The sequence below is a fragment of the Rattus norvegicus genome, chromosome 11 (assembly GCF_036323735.1).
Source record: "Rattus norvegicus strain BN/NHsdMcwi chromosome 11, GRCr8, whole genome shotgun sequence".
NCBI classification, from domain to species: Eukaryota; Metazoa; Chordata; class Mammalia; order Rodentia; family Muridae; genus Rattus; species Rattus norvegicus.
This window is the reverse complement of record NC_086029.1, coordinates 70224487-70241122: the sequence shown is the minus strand read 5'-3', so window position 1 is coordinate 70241122 and position 16636 is coordinate 70224487. Positions and strand designations below refer to the sequence as shown.

The 16636-nt window shown below is 48.5% G+C and overlaps 1 protein-coding gene across 9 annotated transcripts; it reads right to left on the bottom strand.

Annotated features, from left to right (window-relative positions):
* Positions 1-151: 151 nt before the first annotated feature.
* Positions 152-16542, bottom strand: Zdhhc23 (zinc finger DHHC-type palmitoyltransferase 23). 9 transcript variants are annotated; one of them, XM_008768740.4, is made up of 5 exons: positions 16366-16542; positions 15172-15443; positions 9821-10531; positions 7686-7853; positions 152-5695 (listed from the first exon to the last, which is right to left on the bottom strand). In XM_008768740.4, the coding sequence occupies exons 2-5, from the start codon at positions 15312-15314 to the stop codon at positions 5428-5430; spliced, it is 1290 nt and encodes a 429-aa protein (XP_008766962.1). In that variant the 5' UTR covers positions 15315-15443; positions 16366-16542; the 3' UTR covers positions 152-5427. The 9 variants fall into 9 exon arrangements, with proteins under 9 accessions (XP_008766962.1, XP_038944469.1, XP_008766960.1 ...); XM_039088541.2 differs by lacking the exon at positions 16366-16542 and adding an exon at positions 15752-16136 and having other exon boundaries at positions 7686-7931; XM_008768738.4 differs by lacking the exon at positions 16366-16542 and adding an exon at positions 15913-16136 and having other exon boundaries at positions 7686-7931.
* Between the last annotated feature and the right edge of the window lie 94 nt (positions 16543-16636).

The following is a 16636-nucleotide window of genomic DNA, read 5'->3' as shown; positions in this document are numbered from 1 at the left end:
GCTAGGAATGTTTTCATTATAAAACATGTCTTTGGGTTGGGGATTTAGCTCAGTGGTAGAGCGCTTGCCTAGGAAGCGCAAGGCCCTGGGTTCGGTCCCCAGCTCCGAAAAAAAAGACCCCAAAAAAAAAAAAAAAAAAAAAAAAGAATCATCAGGTAAAACATGTCTTTATTGAGACCAATTCAAATAGTCTACAAATGCACATAGTGGAACGAGAAAGCTTCTCATAGCCCAGAGCATCCGAATTGGTAAAATGAAACTGTTGCGTAAACTTGCTTGACCCAGCACAGTTCTTAAGCTATCCCAGCTGCATGCCATGCAAAGTGGCTCTGATCATTTTTCTCATGAAAGATATGTAGTGACAGGCTGAGACCACAAAACGCCAGAGCCGAGCTAAGCTGCAGCCCACACACCTTTTTCTTTAATATCATGTGACACGTCAAGAGACACGTGTTTCAAAGACAAATGACCACAAGAAAAATGAAACTAAATCATATTTAATCTTATTCCATCTAAACCACTGTTTATACTTAATTATGGCACACTTACTAAATGCTGGCCATTAACACTAAAAAATTCAAAACCACACACAAATATTAATTTAATGCCAACCCTAGAGATAAGGCTGAATTCTTTATCATGTCCTAAATAAGTCACATAAAAATCATGCTTTCTGTCATAAACTGTATCTTTGCTTCACCCAAACATCAACCAGAAACTGCTTCCTAGAGACACATATTGACTGAGCCCCCTGGACAGTGCCAGCCTACAGACCTTTGAGACCACCAGACTCTTGATAGGCCATAGTGAAGACGTGGTCTGAAACACTGCCACTAACTAGCACTGAATAAACAGTACCTCACCTACAAAGCCAGGAAGAAAAGAGGGAGACCAAGTTTAGGGTCTGCAAAGACCACTGGATGGGGACAACAACAAGGTAGTCAGGAGGCCCCACAGCTCAGAGCACAGAGTGTTTTAAGACAAAACACTTCCAGGGCACACCAACAATCAGACTGTTTTCATAAAAGAAAGCACTTTATTTTCCATTTAAACAATGTGATCACAGGATATTATTTTGCACAAACAGCAGCAGTTGGTAAAATTTCCATTTTAAAGGCCTTGTATCTGAGTCTGAGGTGCTAAGTTGGCGATAGAGGGACACGAAGAGTGCAGAGTCCAGCCCTCAGCCTCCAGCGTGGCTCCATATTAAATATTGGATTTAATATTAAAACCATTCCTGGGATTCACTCAATCTACCGTCAAACACAGAAATCAGATCAAATGAAAAGGCCCCGAAGACACAACAAATCATCAAGTCACCCCGACTCTGGCAGCATGTATGTGCCTGCTGCTCTGACGGGATCTTGTCCACGGCTCTGCCTAAAAACCTTTTATTTGTATCAGTAGAGCAGGCTAGCTCTGGGTTAAAAGCTTTGCCTTTTACATATGGATCTTTTAAGGTAAAAAGTGACACCAGGACATCTCTCCGGTACTTATGAATCTCAAGCCCAAGGTAGAGAGAGCCACCCCGCATGCTGTGCTAACCGTTCAGCCTTCCGTTCCCACAGTGAAATGCTCAGAGCCAGCTCAGGTCCACATGGCTGTCCGTACGGCTGTCTGTACGGCTGTGACATGAGTCTCAGTTTAGTTCATGTGGCTTTCACGCTCACCTCACAGGCCCTGCACGCTTGCCAGTCTTCTGAGCAGACCAGGCTCCCGGCAGGCCTCCAGCACAATTCGAACCCACTGCTTGCCGGAAAAGGCTCTTTTTGGAAGGCAGGGTGCCAAAGTGTGGCTAACAGGAAGTTACGTCACAGAAACCTACTCGGCTGGTTTAGAGAGATGAGCGAGCGCATGGCGCATTGCTTGTGTTAAACTTCATGGCTAAAGCTGTGCTTCTACAGGTTTTTACTTCTGTTGGTTGAGCTGAATAATAAAAAGCTGATGTCCTACCCAAAAAAAGGAAGTCTGTTAGGCAGATATCAGTATTACATAGACTCTTACTGGCATTGTGTTTTCTGGCAGTGGAAAGTTCTAGAATACAAAGTTTTCTCTTGCTAAAAATTCTAGAGTCCCAAGGACTATTGTGTAAGAGAAAGTTTACAGCAGTTTTCCTTCTAGGCAGGCTGTACAGTGGACAACAGTCAATCATTCATCAGAGGGAAATGCCACTTGGAGAGCAGAGATTTACAAATACCCTAGCAACTATGTGGCTGAGGGATCAGACAGCACTGTCCCCAAAACACATTTAAGGCTTTGTTTTAGCGGCGTCAGAGTGGCCTGCCAAGGAGGCAGTGAGGGTGACCTACACAGTACTTTGCAAGCTCCTAAGACACACTTCTAATAGGAAGGATTCCTCATTCCAGTCTTGATCCTTAGTGTTTTCCCTTGAGTTTTTAAAAAGCAGCCTCGGTCCTCTTTCCTGGGAACACACAGTGGTATGGAAGTAATGTAGGGGTCAGAACAGGGTGGGTTCTTCATGTAGCTCAGATGGAGGACAAGAGGACCTGCTAACCTGGTGTCACATTTGTGGGGAGCACTCACTCCCATGGCCAAGGGACTGCTGGGCTCATCTTACCCATGGAGGTTTGGACAGCCCACTCACAAAGGCCTTGCCTTTTTAAAGACTCCAATTACATCTTCTACTGTCTGGAGAACACCAAAATCCCACAAACAAGATCATAAAGCACAAAGGTCTGATTGTAGATAGCCCCTGATTTACTGTCTCTTGGAAATGAATTGTAAAAGCCTGAGTGCATATTTCCCAATTCCCCTCTAGAAAGCAACAAGGTCAAGGCAAATTTTATGTCTCACAAATTATCTTTGATCTTTGGGATCCCAGAAACAGTACATGTGTAAAAACAGACACTTCAAGATGGAGTTCTCCGATGGATCTTCCATTTCTGTGGCAGAAACTGTGTAGTCTTCCCCAAGTTTCAGTTGAGACACAAAAGAACACTTTAGTACAGGGAAGAGCTAGAAAGCAGTGTTCTGCTCAGTGCTGGGAAGAAGAGCTAGAAAGCAGTGTTCTGCTCAGTGCTGGGAAGAAGAGCTAGAAAGCAGTGTTCTGCTCAGTGCTGGGAAGCGCATGTACCCTGTTCTCCATTCCTAGTGCGTTACATTGCGGGGAGGGGGTTAGGAGAACTGAAAGATCCACAAAGCAAGAATCTGCATCCAGGTTTGAGCTTCATTCTGTAAACCACCAAAGTTCTCCAGGAACTTCACCTCTGGAGGCTGCAGAGATGGCTCAGCAGTTAGGAGCACGTGCTGCTCTTCCAGAGGACCCAAGTTCCGTTCTCAGAGCCCATGTCAGCTGGCTATTGGCTGCCTGTGACTCCAGCTCCAGGGGGAGCTCTTCTGGCCTCCTCTGTACACGCACACGCACACGCGCGCGCATACACACACACACACACACACACACATACAAAATCTAAAAAGAAAAGAAATTTTGGCTTCTTAATTCCAGTGAGCCAGAGCCAACAAGGAGTCCCCATGCACGTGAGGGGCCTCACTCATGTGAACCTTGAGCGGCGAGCTCTGGGGAAGAGGGTGCTCACTGCTAATCCTCCTGCTGGGTCTCGGGGTGGTGCTCACATCCCAAGCGCACTGCTGATGAAGACGCAGCAGGCACATGTATGACTAAACGACTTCTCCAAATTCTCACAGCAGCTAGCTGCTCAGAGTTGGCTACATACCTGGCATTCGAGAGACATGAAAACTACCAATTTCTGCCCACATACGCTGTCTCTGACGTTACTACCATCTCTCTTACCTAAAACCCACAAAGACAGAAATTAGTTGTAGCCAAGCCAACTTTCATTCTGAATGTTTGACTCTGGGCCAGGCGTCACCGTAGAAACTGCAGCCAGCGAGCATCCCCAGGCTCCCTCTCTGGCTTACCCAGTGGGATACGGAGTCTATTATTTATTGAACAATAGATCTCTGCGGAGAGCAATGACAAACCTGGATGAAAATGTGGCACCTGTCTTCAGGAGAGCCCCGGTCAATGGCAAGTCTCAGGATGGCGCTCTGCGCAAGAGCAGACTAGCCCAAGAAGCAGGAGCATTTCCTCCGTGCATACAAGCAGGCAGAGAACAGCAAACAACAGCAGCAACACCCACAAAGCTCTGTTTCCCCTCTGAAGCAACAAGGCCAAGGCAAACTTAAGGTCTCACAAATTATCTTTGATCTTTGGGATCCCAGAAACAGTACATGTGTAAAAACAGACACTTCAAGATGGAGTTCTCCGATGGATCTCCCGTTTCTGTGGCAGAAAGAGGGCCCACTGTGTAGTCTTCCCCAAGTTTCAGTTCTGAGACACAAAGGAACACTTTAGTAGGGGGAAGAGCTAGAAAGCAGTGTTCTGCTCAGTGCTGGGAAGCGCATGTACGCTGTTCTCTCCTGTGAGATGCATGTTCGTAGGGAGGACAGCCATGTGGATATGGAAAGGTGTCAGTCACCCTGGAGAGAGTTCATCCCGGCTGATGTTCCCATTTAGTGCTCTAAACATTACAGCACTGAAAATACATGGATAATAATAAAAAATCAAGCCCTTGATATTAATCAGCCTCCACAGCCACAAGAGGGAAATGTTCTCGGAGGACAGTCTCCTCTCCTTCCAACCACAACCACCCGTGTGCCAGCGCCTCACCCAGGGAAAACGTGGAAGGGGGAAAAATTAGTTAAGTATAATAAATATAAAATGATACATTAAAAAATATATTCGTCACCTAAATTTCTGCCCACTACACACTGCACAGATATTTTCATCAGCTGTCCTTCTCAAGACGAGATTACTAGTATCAACCCTCTTGTTTGTTACTAACCTGCAATCACAGGTCTAACATGGAGAATTTCCTTAACTGTACAAACTGATTGTCTTAACAGTATTGGCTTCAATATTCTGACCTATGAGCAGTCTGCTTCAGTCCTAGGCATTTTCTAATAATGCCTGACTCCCCCGAGTGCTGGAGTTGAACTCCACAGCCCTCCTCAGGTGGCCATCATGGCTGCTCCATGAGGTAGCCAGGCAGCAGAAGCCCCCACACAGATGAACCTGAGACTTGGGAAAGTGACTCGACCGAGGGGTCACATGGCTATTAGAAATGGAACGGAGGACTAGGAACACTCCTCATTCTAACTAACTTCCTTCCTCATATGGACAGTTTGTGTGACCACAGCCTCTTTGCAGCTTCTGGTGCCTGAGTCAGCAAGGGGACAGGAAAGGAATGGCTACTCTTGCTGCTTCAGTAAAACTCCCATGAGTTATAAAGGCAGAAGAAGTTACCCTTTCTTCGGTCCTCTCCAAACCTGAGCGTAGCTCGGCAGTACTTCCGAGAAGTGGGCGGTGGAGATGAGTCCTGCATGGATACTGACGTGAACAGGAAGGACAGCGAGGAATGTCCCGCAGGGCCGCATGGAAGGCACTTAGACAATGTCCTCGGCAGGGGTGTGGACTGTGCGTGTGCCTAGGGTGGAGAACTGGAGCCAGTTGCGCAGGAAGCCCCTGTTGTACTGGCCCGTGTCCACAATGAGCCCACAGAGGAGCCGGCGCCCCGTCTTCTGCCGAAGGGCCTGCTGCACTTCCCTCTCCGTCACATTGTAGCTGATGTTTATCAGCTGGATGAGGAAGATGTAGGCCATGCCGGCTGTGATGATCACCGAGTACCACACGCAGGTGAAGGATAGAGCTGAGCTGTAGAGAAAGGGCCTTTCTCAACATTTTCTGCACATTAGTAGGACTTGAGCACCCCCTCCAGTCCCGTCCCCCTCCCCCGTCCCTTTTCTCCCCCTCCCAAGGATGTCTTCGTATCTTCAGAATGTGAAAACCCAGATGAACTGTTTCAATTCTCCTCTGGACAGTTAGTCCATGGTTTTCTAGCCTGTTACATTTAGCACAGGATGTCTTATTATACTGCACAGATATCAAGGTTTTCAGCGCCTGTTTGTTAAATGCATGAGCAATTCCTAATTTGTAGCTAACCCAGGCGCAAACAGGTCGCAGGGAGTCATTATTGGTGTCCTCTAAGAAGCTGTAGGTGGAAACCAAGAACGGACTAACGTTATGTCTGCAATCTAGTGCAGACTGAGCACAAAGAGGATAACTCTCAACACACAGGCAGGAAGAGGCTGGAGAAATGGCTCAGGGTCCTGAGGTCAGTCCCCAGCACCACAGTGAGTTAGCACACAACCTGCAACTCCATTCCTAAGGGTCAGATGCCCCCTCAGATGCCCCCTCCTGGCTCTGTGAGAAGTCACACATACTCGGCATACAATCATATAGACGTAAATTAAATAAAAAATTTCAAAAATAAAAAAATATCTGTAGGAACCTAACATTTCAAACAAAATCATGCAAGGCAGGAAAACATTTTCCGGGCTTATTCATGAACGGTGGGGAGGGGGTACGCACTTGAAGAATTAGATGGAAAAGACATACATAGGCTCTGCAGTTCTAAAGCTAAATGGGAACTCACAGATGAAAACCCACAACCTCCCCATAAAGTGGAGGTGACAGGAACCACTACAAGGATGAGGTGAGATGTAATGGTGACACTGGGCACCGCCCGATTCACTTGAGTCAACCCACCAAGGACACAGGCATCCTGCATTCCAACTTACCGCCCTCATGATGGCCTTGTGATGTCAGTGACTTTTCATGTCGAGTGAAGGAAGTTACCCCAAGAAGAGAAGGCTAACTGTCACTCCAAAATAGCTATAATGTCCATATCTAGACTATTAAGGACTAACACCACAGGGGTGTCTGGCAGCAAAAGAGGAACTGGCTCTGAGAGCTAAGAGTGAAAGGGAAGAAGAGACCCCAACCAGAGACTATGGAACCCCCACACTGAGTAAAAGAACATAGAGAAAGGACATGAGGCACCCCAGGAGTGGTGGGCCCTTGGGATGTGGCATGGAGGTTGGCAAGGGCACTTCTGGTCTAAAAGGGTGGTAGTGCCATGGGTACCCTTGGTATATATGGAGAGAGGGACATGAGCACCCCTGGTGTGTGGGGGTGGGAGTGGCGTGAACTTCCTCAGCAGGAGGGGGCGGGGTGGGGAGACCAACACAGAAGAGTCCCACTTACACCACTGCATGGGAATCTGAACAGTTTAAAAATGGGTTCCCACCTAATGATGCCTAAGAAATCTTGACCTAGATAACACAGTAATCATGAGTGGTGAATTAAAAAAATAAAAATTAGAACAAACCATGAGAGGTTAGAGAGAAAAGAAAGGCTACACAGATAGAAACACCTCTCAAAATGAGCACACTGCGACCTCAGGCACAAAGAAGCTTCCCAGCTGTGGGAGACCCTGGTAAAGCCAAGCATTTGTTTGTTTGTGTGTGTGTTTGTTTGTTTGTTGAAACAGGGTCCCTCTATGTAGTCCTCATTATTTTAGAACTTGTTTTGTAGAACTGGCCGCCCTCAAAGAAGATCCGCCTGCCTGCCTCTGCACATCAGAGCTAGGATTAAAGGTGTGCGGCATCAGCCATGCTTCTGACTGGCATTACCCTGGAAGGTCACCCAGAACCACTGCAGCATTTTGCTGACAATTTTAGGGATGCCCACCATCCCCAAGCCTGTCCTCTGCTTTGACTGAGAACTGTAACTTAGCATAGGAGCAAATAACTCCATCTCTGGCAACACTTACTACTTTGTGGCTGGCCCTCTCAGCACCTACCTGTAATTAGCGTAAACTCCAGGACAGTAGAAGAGGGCTGTGAAGAGGCTTCTGTCCCTACAGATGGTGTTCAAGGTCAGCGATATTCCGTAAACCGAAGTGAGCAAGAAGATGGAAAGAGCAAGTATAAACGCTTGATGGTTTGATTCTCCGACGCAGCTGTTTATCCTCAAAACAGCAGGGGGAGGGGGACAAATACATTTGTTTGAGAATGTCTCCTGTAGCTCACACGATACACAAGCAAGCCTTTAAAATACGGACAGTGAGAACTTCAGTGCTGAGACAGTGAACTGTTTTCATCTTAGTTTTAGGGAGGCAAAACCTGCCTACTGTGCGACAGTGTCACATTCTCTATGGAAGGACAGAACCACTGTCACTTAGCTGAAAGCCAGGACTAATAACAGAGCAGAAGACAGCTAGCAACATATAGATGTAGAGCTCGTACACGTATGAACGTAAACAATGTATACGTACACGTGGGGATTTTATGTAGTGCTAAGGATTGAGCCCGGATCCTCCTGCATGTTAGGCAAACTACACCCCAGCCCCTGTCCCTAAATCTGCTAAGTGAGGTCTGTTATCCAGCCATGAGGAAAGCTTGTTTAGCAGTTATGAAGACTTGAAAAGTCCAGTCAGAAATACCCGCACACAATAGGAAGACATGTTTAGTATGTACGAGAGCAACAAAAGGATCTGAAGCAGTTAAAGCTATGGTTCGGCATGGCAAACAAGGTATTAGGAAGCAGGTCAGGTAAGAAATGGTCCTGTGTCGTGGCCTCTGTGAGGGGAGGGTGCGCAGGCCATGGCTTCTGCACATGCAACTCAGAATGCTCAGTGGCCAGAGGTTTCCCGAGGGACTCGCTGTCTGACTCCAAAAGCAAGCATTTGGAAAGGGGCCAACATACTCACGCGCACATGCATAGAATAGTGGTAAATGACAAAGGCAAAAACATGCACATCTAAAACTAAACACCCCTTTACAGGGAAAGACAAGTCCCAGAAACTGCTGCCCCTGTCTTAGGGCCATGCCCGTGAGGGCCATTTCAAGACCGTCCAGGCATTTCCTAGTCTTACTCTCCCCTGTTCTCTGCAGATCTAGTGTAGTTCAGTAGTCAGCACAGCCTCCAGCATCCACGGCTGAGTGCTAACACTCCCTTCAGCTCAGTCACTCAGTGGAGTTTTAGATGCTGTACTTTATATAGTATGAGCCTGACGTGCCTTCCAGTCGCTAGCCGGCTGGAAGGTACAAAACAAAGCCTCTCTCCAGGCAGGTAACAATACAGGGATATCTGATAGGATCTAGGATCTCAGGACCTCGGCTTCACAATGGTGAGAGGAAATCCCTGGCTGCATAAAATGGTTAAGGATGTATAGCTAGACTATAGTCACCTGAAGACAGGACTGCTTCCCAGAATTCTCTGTTCAAGAGCAACAGGAGAAAAGACCGATATTGAATATGTGATGTTGTATGTGTGTGATGGTGTATGTGTGTGATGGTGTATGTGATGGGGTGTGTGTGTGTGTGTGTGTGTGTGTGTACACTTGCATGTGGAAATAGAGGTTGATGTTGGTGTCTTCCTCAATCATTCTCTACTGTATGTTTTTTAGTCAGGGTCTCTCACGAACCAGCAACTTGCTAATTCAGCGAGACCCATGGCCAGCAAGCGCCAATGCTGGTCCTGTCTCTGCCTTCCCAGTGCTGGGATGACAAGCGTGTGCCACTGACCATGGCCTTCGCATCGGGGTGTAGTGAGGAGAACGCAGGTCCTCTTACTTGTGCTCTTGAGCAAGCATTTTACCAACTGAGCCACCTCCACAGTTCCTGATTAAAAACATTTTTTTTTTACATCAACTAAAGAGAAATTGGAAGGGGAAAAAAGAGGTAGGAAAGAAAAAGAAAGGAAGAAGGGAAAAAAAAAAAAACCTCCCAAAGTTTTTCTGTTAATCTCCTTCAGAAAATGACCGAAGCACTAAATCTGTGAGACTTAAAACCCCATGACTAAGCGAGAACATCCTCACAGCCTACAAATATCTGCAAGGTGTAAAACCGGAGGAAGACATTTAGGACACCACAGAGAGGAGAAAATGGGTAGGATATGGATTGGTTTCTGGGAGTCCGGACTTTTCCAACATACCAGACACAATGGTGATCCATTCTCCTCACACAGATACCGCATATCCGGCAATGCCACGCCCGGGCGGGCCGCACTAGCTGGCACTTGGCACACCAGTCTTCCTTCGATTTGGCGGGGCTGTCAAGCCCCACCCTGGAGGAGCCCTTAGCATCGTCCTTCAGTGTGCGGTTGTTAAGGCTCCCCGAGGTATCTGTGCCGGGGAACCCTTTGGTCTTCTCCTGCCCTTTTTTGATCGGGCATTCGATTTGGCTGTTGCTGGGGGATTTGTCATTGCATGCTGGGTTGCTGAGGTAGCCTGGATTCTTCTTGGCTCGGTACAAGGCTACGAGTATCAGAAATAACCCGCAGGTGAGAAGGGCCAGCTGAGCGGGCCCTACGTGCCCTTGGGGGACCACTTCCTGCAAGAACACATAGTACATGTAGCCCAGGGAGAACAGACCGAGGCTCAAGAAAAACAGCGTCTGCTCTTTCCTTCTGTGAGTGAGGTAGTAGTACCACAGTGCCAGCATGGGCAGGGAGGTCAGAACCACCACCCCCAGCAGGAAGTGCCAGGAAGCCACGCGGAGCAGAACCGGCAAGAGCACGAGTGGGGGGAGGATGCTGATATTGACTTTTTTGGCTCCTCGGAGCCAAGGAATTCGGAGGCGATCAGAAATCGTATCCGTGATTCTCTCACACGTCTCCGGCCGAAGCGATTTACAGGTAAGCCATCTATTCAGAGAGAACAGAAGAACGTGCTTCACAGGGTGAATGAAAACCTACGTGGCCCCAGATGTCAAACAGCAGCATAAGTTATAACGCACCAAAAGTCAACAGTTTATTCCCTCAGTACTAAACGCAAGCTTTCCAGATTCACGTTATCATGTTTCTCTAAATAGGAAGATAATGCTCATAAATGTCAACTATCAGCAACCTTTCTTACATACACAGGTATATACATATATTCCATACAAATGTGGAATACAATAGACCTAAGTGGTATACAATCAGATGAATCTTTAAAATTAACAAAACTTGACAGTGAGAATTCAAAAGGCATTAGGTAGGCCGCAGCGGTCTTCCTAGGAAGCTTTATGCTCAGCGCTCAGTGGGAAGGCGTGGTCTGTACTTAACCCTGAGCTAGCAAAGGAAGGGAGTGTCTCAGGGGAGAGGTAGGTGCCCTCTGGGCCTGTCCTGGGCCCTGGGAGTGAACCTGGCTGTCCTAGACAGAAGTCTGCTTGAGCAAAGATGCAGAATGAACTAAAGTAAGTCGATGACTGCCCAGAATGGGGCCTGCTGACTTTGCAGGAGGCATGCAGCTATCTGAGTGTTCCAGTTTTAAAACTGAATCTTTAACACCTAAGCACAAAGGGAAGAAGCTGCTGGACCTGGAGGCAGGCACCTGCATTCACAGTTGCATGAAGGCCTGAGGCAGGAGGACCTCTGAGCTCAGCAATTCAAGGCCAGAGAGAGCAATAGCCTGAGACTCCAGCAGGGTGGTCTTGTAAGAGGGGATCTGGTCACCTATCACAGAAGAATCCTCGAAAAATGGGATTAGGGCCTCTATAAAGGGACCTCAGGAGCCTTATGAACCTTACGAAGCAGGGAGTTGAGCTGTGCTCACGTCCTAGTGTTCTTTAGAAGGTAGGCTTGAAGAGCAATGGAACAGTATTAACAGGAGAAATCTCTAATCAATGTGTCAGGGGTCTACACAGCTTCTCTTGAACTCATGCTCCGGTGGGAATAAGGAAAGGACAGGCTGGGGAAAATGTCTGCTGGGCAAAGTGCTTGCCGTACAAACATGAGCCCGTGAGTCTAGATTTCCATCACCCATGTAAAAAGGCAGGCACAGTGTTAAGCATTTGTAATCCCAGCACTGGGGAGCGAGCAGTGGCTCTCCAGAGCTCACTGGCCGGCCGGCCTACCCAGTCAGTGAGCTCCAGATTCAGTGAAGAAACACCGACTCAAAAATTAGGGTGGGTATCTATTGCGTAAGACATCTGACACATCTCTGGCCTATACACAAATACACATACAAACAATAAAATAACAGTAACAACAATAACAAGTACTACTTTGGGGCCTAGGATGATGGCTCGGTTGGCAAAGTACTTGCCCTACAGCAAGAGGAATCAATTTGGATCCTTAGTACCCATGTGAAAATTTGGATAAGGGGCTAGCAAGGTGACTCAGTGGATAAGGGTGCTTGTGACCTTGGCTGATGACCTGCGGTCAATCTTCATAGTCCACATGCCGGAAGGAGAGCACTAACCAACAGGCTGTCCTCTGACCTGCACATCAAAGCTATGGGACACGCGTGAATACACAGGCACGTGCATTATTATAAAAACTGAAAGGTGTGGGGGTATGAGTTTTTAGTCTAGTGCTGTGGGGAGTGGGGTAGCAGCCAGGGGGATTCCTGAAACTTGCTAGTCTGGCCAAAAGAGGAGGTCTAGGTTCAGTGAGAGGCACTATATCAAAAAATAAGACATAGAAACTATTTAGAAAGACACTTGATATCAAACACTGTCCACCAGGAACACTGGTGCACATAGACCTACGTGTAATGCATATACAATGGCTTTAAAGAAAAAAATAACAAAGGGAAACGTAACTTGAGGATCTGGGAAGTTATTGGCCTTCTTAACCTATCTACAGTAACGGAAAGCTGTGTGAGAGACAGCATCATGAGACCAGTATGGATGAGCCCTGTGGTATGGGCCAAGACAATGGGAGGATGGCCCTTAAAGCTCTGAGAAGGGCTGTGCTCCAGTCAGAAGCCAAGAATGCCTGGGCCTTAATGGCAGCACGGTCTCACAGAAAATGGCTCAAAATGCCCATGAAACTCCAGGGCTCACTCCCTAGTACCACATCAAATCTGTTCCCCACATTCATCGTCCCACAGAAACCCTAGGTAAGGCCAGGTGCAACGTAGGCTGCTGAGGCCACTGCTCCCAAGGGCATCAGTAGTAAACGTGGGTGGCAGCATATGTTCCCAATTCCACAGCTCTGCACAATACAAGGGCTGTGGAGGCATTTCCATATCCACATGAATGTCAAAGAACGTTCCAGAGAATATTAAGGCTGAGGCCAAGAACTACCACAGAGTCCTCGTGAGGATACTCTTGTGTATGCGACCACTGCAGAGAGCCTCACCAGGCAGTGCCTAGTGAAGCTGTAAGAAAGAACTGACCTCAAACCCCAGGATGGACCCAGCCACCCATGAACTCTGTGCAGACCCAAGACACCAACCCATGAGCTACAGTATGAGCTAAGCCCTTAGGGTCCAACTTGTAGCTCAGCATGTCTGGAAGGTAGGATGTCTACATCACAAGTGATTTGTCCTGTAGGAGTGGGACCTGCCATTACTTTTCTTTCTCATTTCTCTTTCCTGACATGGGAATGTTTTTCACTGAATGCCCCACTGTTGTGTTTTCAAAGTACACAGTCTGTTATTTCTTTCTTTACTTTTTAATTACTTTATGTGTACAAGTGTTTTGTCTACATGCGTGCATGTGCATCATGTCTGTGCCTTGTACCCACTGAGGTCAGATACCTTGGGACTGGAATTACAGGCAGTTGTAAGATGCCATAAGTGTGTTGGGAATTGAACCCCGATCCTCTGCAAGAGCAAGAGGTACTCTTAACCTCTCTTCTGCCCACAGCCTGTTAGCCACAGGCCCATAGCTGTGGGTCCTTCATGAGTTTCACCCATTTCTGACTTAGATGATGCCATCTAGACCGCTCTGGAGACTTAAGATGTCTGTGCTGATACTTGAACAATTAAACTTTGGAGGTTGGCAGCTACGGGGGTGGGGTGTATTGTGCATGTGAAGACATTCTTTGGAGGGGGCAGAGGTAAATTGCTACAGAGCCAATATTTGTGGCTAAAATTCAAACGTAACTCTCAATGCAATCTTGTTCAGAGTGGGGGCTCTTAGGAAGTGTGAGGTCAACAGGACATCTCGTGAAAGAGATTAATATCTACACAAATTAAGACCATTCTTGGTTGGGCATTCATCCATTCTGAGTGCAGATGAAGTGGGCAGGTGCCATCCATGAGGAAGAGGAGTCACATTAGATACTAAGTCCGCCAGCACTCTGCTTTTGGGTTTCTCCACCTCCAGAACCAGACAGTCCACTTCTATCACTTGTAATGTACCCCACTCAGGAGTATTTTGTTGCAGCAGCCTGCGTGGACTAAGACAGGCAAGAAAGAAAAGGTAGTTTAGGCAACGGTAATTTGAGACGCCTTAAAGTGAGTCGGAGATATCACCTGGAGTCACAGAGCAGCAGGGTGGTGGACACACGGAAGCCTGCCTCCAGAAAAAGGCAATCAGCCAGAGGAGAGAACTCAGGGGCCAGCCCAGGCCCCAAGGGCTAGCAGAGAGGAAGAGTCAGCAGAGCTAACGGCAAAGCTGCAGTCCTAAGTGACAGTCACTGTGGACACGGCACCCTTCCTCCGTTCCTCAGCGCAAAGGGCTCTAATTCCCTCAGTGTGAATCCTAGACTAAGTCTAAAGAAGCCATATCTAAGGCTTCCTATTTACACAAGGAACAACGTGGACATGAGCTTTAAGAGTCAAGTGTGACAGAAGACTGCAGTGGTCTCCATGCAAAGCTTTTCTTGGCCTAACAATCTATACTGACAGTGACTTTGTAAGCAGAAGGGACAGTTTCTGGGAAAAGCTCGTCTCCAACATCCCTCTTCCTCTCACATTACCGCCTTCCATAAGCAGGCATTTAAAAATATATATTTAGAAAAATGGCTAAAACCAGTCTATTGCTACTTGATACAAAATGTTTTTAACTGATGCTAAAAACTCTTCTTTTTAGATAGCAATTTCCATCGATGAGATTGTGGTGAAAGAAAAGGTCAAAGATTAGGCAATGTTACAATCAGGACAGTATTGCTGCCCACATATAAACAGTCACTCTCTACAGGGTGTACACGGCCTCTCTTCCCAGAAACAAGGGGTAAGCTGAGAGCAGAAAAGCCATCTTTCACCCTCCAGGCCCCATGTGACCAAGTGGGAATGACCCATGCCTGGGCTCTATCTACTAAGATCACAGAGAATATAAGAACTTTCTGGAATGTTCATTTAAACCTGCAGTTTGTGCTGGACTGTGTTCTTTAATACATTTAATCTGTCTACTATCCGCACCTCCTACCCCCGTCATCATCGTTGAAAATGAAAACTGTTGAAGTCCTCATAAACTGAACCCTCACACCTGACAGCAAACACAATTCTCTATTTTAGATCCTTTGGAATAGCAAAAGCAAAACTCAGCATTCTGGATGGCATACCTGAAAGGATATATGGAGGTCTGAACAGAACCAGTGGGGTTAGCATCTGGAAACTGTAAGCTTACCTGTCACAGCCTTCATCGAGGTCCTGACAATCACACAAACAGGCAGCCACGTGGTTCTTTTCCCCATTTCGATCTATGTACTCACAGCAACACAGGGGCTCCAATTCAGGCTCTTCGGTTTTCTTTTTTTTTACTGGCTTCATATTGCCTTTTAGCGTAAAGATTTGTACCTGTCACCATGAGGCATAAGAAGCAGCTCTCGGAAGGTAAAGGTGGAGAGAACTCAACTCACATCCTGTAAACACATCTTCACTTCTCATTAACGCCAACGCCTGAGCAATAAAAAAAAAAAAAAAGAAAGAAAGAAAGAAAAAAGAAAAGGGGGGAGGGGTCCTGTTTTCATCAGGCTTTTCGGGCTCCTCGTGGCCTGAAAGGGGGCTCCTTGACTTCTGGGGTTCCGACCATCTTCTCCTCCCCTTCCCAGCTAGGCTTGCCACATCTGGGTACCAGCCGTTCCCATGGCGACAGCCGACCACGCGGCCCGGGACAGCAGAGCTAGAGCGGCCCAGTTCACCTGCGGGTGCGAGCTTGGAAGGGCCGGGCGGTCCCCACCCCAAAGCTGCGCGTCGTGGAAACTCACCCTCGCAGGTGCCGGCAGCGACGCCCCGGGCGCTGCAACCACCCACCGGCCCGGGGATACCAGGAGCCCCAGCAGCCCCGAGGTCGCCGTCCAGCCCACTCGGAACCCGCCGCTCCGAGGGCGTGGGCGGGCCTGGAGAATGACCTTGGCGGGGAAGTTACCTGCCCTCCGACAGAGGCGGGGACCGGGAGGAGGACCGGCTCCCCTCGGCGCGGTTGCGCCTCCGACCTTGCACGGAGGGCTCGGGCGCGCCGGGCGGAGTCGCCCACCTGTGAGCACCGGCGGTGCGCGCGCCTGCCGAGCGAGCCAGTCGCCCCGGGTCTCCGCTCCGCAGGTCGGCGCGCGCTTCCGGGTGCCCCGCCCCCGGCGCCGGGATCCCGCCGCCCGCACGTGCGCCGCCTGCCCACGAGGCCCCTCCCCCGTCGCGCTCTGGCCGGGCCACCGGGCACCTGCGCCGGGCCCTCGGGGTGCTGCCGGGGTGCTGCTGTGGCGCCGGATCAGACCCGGGCGTTCGCGCGCCGCCTGAGTTCGCCGGCCTCCGGCGCCGGCAACAGGCGTTGGGTTCGATCCGCACCGTCGCCGCGTTAAGGGGTGCCACCCCACGAGTCACCCACCTTCCCCAGAGGCCCGCTGTAGCTCCCAAGCCCGGCTTATCCAACTTGTGCATGCTCGCGAGTCCTGGTGGCTGGGGCTGCCTTCCAGCCAGGCCTCTGTGGTACTTTTGATTCAGTAGTCTGCGCATTTGCAATGAAATTGCCCAAGAGAGTCCTCTCTAGGGTTTCGTCGCTGCACAAATCTGTGAGAACTGTGGGCCTACGTACAGGTTTTCCCTACCCCAGGCTTTCTAGGTTTGGTTTGGTTTGGTTTTTAAGCAGAAACAGAAGA